We start from the raw sequence: 4,081 nt of genomic DNA on the forward strand, positions 1-4,081 counted from the left end.
TTTAACGAACTATTTTTCATTATTTTTATTTGGTAATTGGAATAGCAAAATTAGTTATATTTTACTTATCCAGTGTTTTACATCAATATGTAACAGGTTAAAAGATCTAAAAATTGTTATATAGGTAATGTTTTTTTTCACTTTCGGCAAAAATTTGTATCAAATTATATTTGACGCTTAATTAATTCAACGCCAATAAATCGCACTTACAAGTTATAATAATTGGAGTGACGAGTGTCAATAGCGTGTTTAAACAGTTTGGTCTGCTAATCGTATGAAGTTCTAGGGCAGGATTCCACTGGATAATTTTGTAAGTGATTGAAATTTCACAATGCCGAAGTTCAAATGTAATAATGATATATTTTTCGGTGACAGAATTTATATAAAAAATAATAATAACAGAATATATCGGCTATTAAAAGTGTGATAGTACAGTAAAAGCTATCAATGCCTAAAAAACTTTATTGAGTTCACCGTAATATCCGGGCGTTAAAAATATAAGAATATCCTCAGGGAGATAAGGTTATTAATAAATAGTTTGACAAAATCTCATATCGGTTACTGTGAGAGGCTTGAAATATGGGATAGGATAGCATTTTTATTTGTGTATACCGCGGGCGATCTATGAATCGAACACAATATAGCCGAAAATGTTGCCACATATTGAAAATAAATTGATATTATCATACAAAAAATCCCGCAAGATGGCGCCGTTATTACACTCCCTAAATACAGCGAACTGTCAAAAGTGTATTGTTTAATCTATTAAGACGGCGTCTACACTACTTAGCATTCTAATGTAAAATAAATACAGATTTGAATAATTAATTTTATAGTGAAACAATAATACAAAAATAATTTATAAATCTTTCAGTCTGATCATTTTAAACTTGTTAAATATTTATACTATACATACACAATGATTAATATAGAAAATAATTAATATTGAGGGCACAGATTGCGCTAATATTTATAGGTAGCTACACAAAATAAGTAATTTAATATTGGTTAGGTCTTGGAATAAATTACAAAAGAATGTAAAAGATAATTCTTATGTAAAAATGATAAAAAAAATTTACGTGGGTGTTTCAAAAACTCAATAATTGACTAGGTTAGGAATTATTGTCAAACAAAAGGAAATAATAAATTAATTTTATATTTTAAATTATAGTAAGTAGGTACTTAATGGAGATTTATCATGTGAGCAACCACATAACGTATATTATAAAATTGTCAATTTCTCATGTAGATACAACTACTTGTGGCAGCCACACGCTGCAGACTGAATTTCTAATACTGTTTATAAGGGACGTTACACATGTTACTTTCCTGCATTGAACATGCGAGATTTTCTGCGGTAATCCTTGAGTTGGGACTGTCAACCGTACACATACCTACCGCGCTATTCACTTGTAACGGAAGCTGTGAACAATAATAATTTTATTATTGGACTGTTGTAGCTGCAAGCGGTTACGTAGTTTGTATGCGACCTGTTGCAGTCACACGTGGTTCTGTTTACATCAGATATGATAAATTAAGATATATGTTTGAAAAAATAAAAAAGGGGGTTTAATGTTTTCTATATTTTTTTAAAATATACGAAATAAGTCTAAGCAAATTGGGGGGGCTTAATTTGAAGATTTACCTAAATTAAATGGACCAATATTAATTGTGATTTATGGTATTATATTCATAACTTGTTGGCTTTGTCATTGATCTGTAAATTTATATCGTATTAATGTTGTAAGATTATAATAGTTCATAGAAATAATTATACTTCATGAGATGTTTTAATGTTTTTTTTGTTACATAGTATTTTAAAGAATATTAGAAGATTAAAAATCAGTTTTTAGGTTTCAATTCAAGATACTAAAGAATATTAAGAACAACAGTAATATAGCACTATTTTAACTTAAAAAGTCGCCATTAAACAGTAATCAATAGGTATAGAAAATTAGAATATTTTAATTAAAACATATATATTAATGTCATTACAATTGATCGTATTTGCGAGTAATTGTTTTTTTTATAAATTGACTAGGTTTATTAACTCATTATCATACATCATCTTTTGTTATAAATATTTTAATAATAATATTATACTTTTGGGGGATGTTTTCATAAATCAGCTCGTAGTTTTTTTTTAGTTCAGATGTGATAATAATATTACAAAGGACATATTATACAATGTTATATAGAATGATGACAACAGTCCCCGTTTTGTTTTGGAATATATAAATTAGTTAGCTTAAGACGTTTCATCATCAGGAAGGTCGTTCGAATCAAGAGCCTGCAAGTTTACGTTTGAGATCTCATCATCGTCTTTGATGGACCTCTTCCCTAAGCCGAAGTTGAAACGGTTGAGGTCACGCTGTCTTCTCCCGAGAGCGAAGTCATAAAACTGTAAAGACCTTTGGTTCTGTAATCGTTTTCCTAATCCGGGTTTCGAAGATTTTTTCCCAAGTCCAAACTCATAAGATGCCCTTTTTCCTAATCCAAAATTGTACCCCGCCTTTTTTCCAAGTCCAAATCCGTAAGATGGCGTTCTTTTGCCCAATCCAAATTCATATGCTGGTGATCTTTTGCCTAAGCCAAATTCGTACGCCGGAGCTCGTTTGCCTAAACCGAATTCGTACGCTGGCGCCCTTTTCCCCAGACCAAATTCATACGATGGCAATCTTTTACCTAAGCCAAATTCATAAGAAGCTTTTTTTCCTAACCCGAATTCATAAGCTGGTGCTCTTTTGCCTAATCCAAATTCGTAAGATGGCGTTCTTTTGCCTAATCCAAACTCGTATGCTGGCATCCGTTTTCCTAATCCAAATTCGTAAGCCGGGGCTCTCTTTCCCAATCCAAATTCATAAGCTGGTGCTCTCTTTCCTAATCCAAATTCATATGCTGGGGCTCTTTTTCCTAATCCAAATTCATATGCCGGGGCTCTTTTGCCCAATCCAAATTCATATGCTGGGGCTCTTTTGCCCAACCCAAATTCATATGCCGGGGCTCTTTTACCCAATCCAAATTCGTATGCTGGGGCTCTTTTGCCTAATCCAAATTCGTACGCTGGGGCTCTTTTGCCCAATCCGAATTCATATGCCGGGGCTCTTTTGCCCAGTCCAAATTCGTATGATGGCATTCTTTTGCCTAATCCGAATTCATATGCGGGAGATCTTTTATCTTCATCAAGGTCATTGGAGTATCGGTCAGAAGAAAAATCATAGGAATCTTCTTTACCATCGTATTTACCGGATATGTTGTTGTCGTATACAGACGCGTCACGCTTCCCCAAGCCGAACCCGTATGGACGACCTCTCTTTGATTGTGCTCCTGTAATAAAAAGAAAGAAAACACATTAGAGATATTTAAATTTGAAAACAGATTACCTTCATGTATTTTAGATTGAATTTTTCATATGATAATAGAAATATTTTTCATATTAATCATTGAAGGTAGGCAAGGTGAGAGCATTTTTGCGTGAAAAATTATTCAAATAATATTTGACAGGTTTGCATGGATTGATGGAATTATTAAGTATTCTATTTTTAAATATAAATTTATTTGTATTTAAAAAGGGAATAGGTCATGTTCAAAGACATTGTTTTGTGATTCTATTCTTAGACTCTACCACGATATTCTGTTATATTATGTAACACAAGCGAGTGCTTGTGACTTTGTTTGAGCGTAATAAGTCGACAGATAACAAATAGACTGAATCGATTTTAATGTAATTTATACACATAATATCTCATGCTCATCTATTCCTGCACCTCATCTCTACTACTCCAATCTGATCACTTTGCTTATTCGTGATTAAATTTTGTAAGTGGGTAGGTACGTTTTTTTTTTAATTTAACAAAACATTGTGGATAATATAACAAATCAAAATACAGTACGTTCACAATATGAGATTTACAATAACAAATATTACTCTCACACGAGAGAAAAAAAAATAGCATTAAACAATTTTATACAGTAAAATAAAGTTTCAAAAACAAAATGCACATCACATCGTTGAAAATGTGTGTGTCTTTAGGGAGCTCATTGACTAGTCTTGCACCCCTCGCTAATAGTTCCTGATAGA

The 4,081-nt window shown here is 32.2% G+C and overlaps 1 protein-coding gene across 1 annotated transcript; it reads right to left on the reverse strand.

Moving 5' to 3' along the window:
* Nucleotides 1–1,868: 1,868 nt before the first annotated feature.
* LOC147078180 (uncharacterized) lies at nt 1,869–3,334 on the reverse strand. Its single transcript, XM_085961299.1, has one exon. It carries the CDS (start codon nt 3,134–3,136, stop codon nt 2,249–2,251), a length of 888 nt encoding a protein of 295 aa, XP_085817425.1. The 5' UTR covers nt 3,137–3,334; the 3' UTR covers nt 1,869–2,248.
* Nucleotides 3,335–4,081: the final 747 nt, after the last annotated feature.

This window comes from Rhyacophila brunnea, unplaced genomic scaffold (assembly GCF_057557595.1).
Source record: "Rhyacophila brunnea isolate RB1 unplaced genomic scaffold, BYU_Rbru_1.0 scaffold_12, whole genome shotgun sequence".
Lineage (NCBI taxonomy): Eukaryota > Metazoa > Arthropoda > Insecta > Trichoptera > Rhyacophilidae > Rhyacophila > Rhyacophila brunnea.

Bases quoted from the DNA above. Each gene is read 5' to 3' on its own strand.
- LOC147078180 (XM_085961299.1), bottom strand. From the start codon at position 3,136: ATGCCATCATACGAATTTGGACTGGGCAAAAGAGCCCCGGCATATGAA.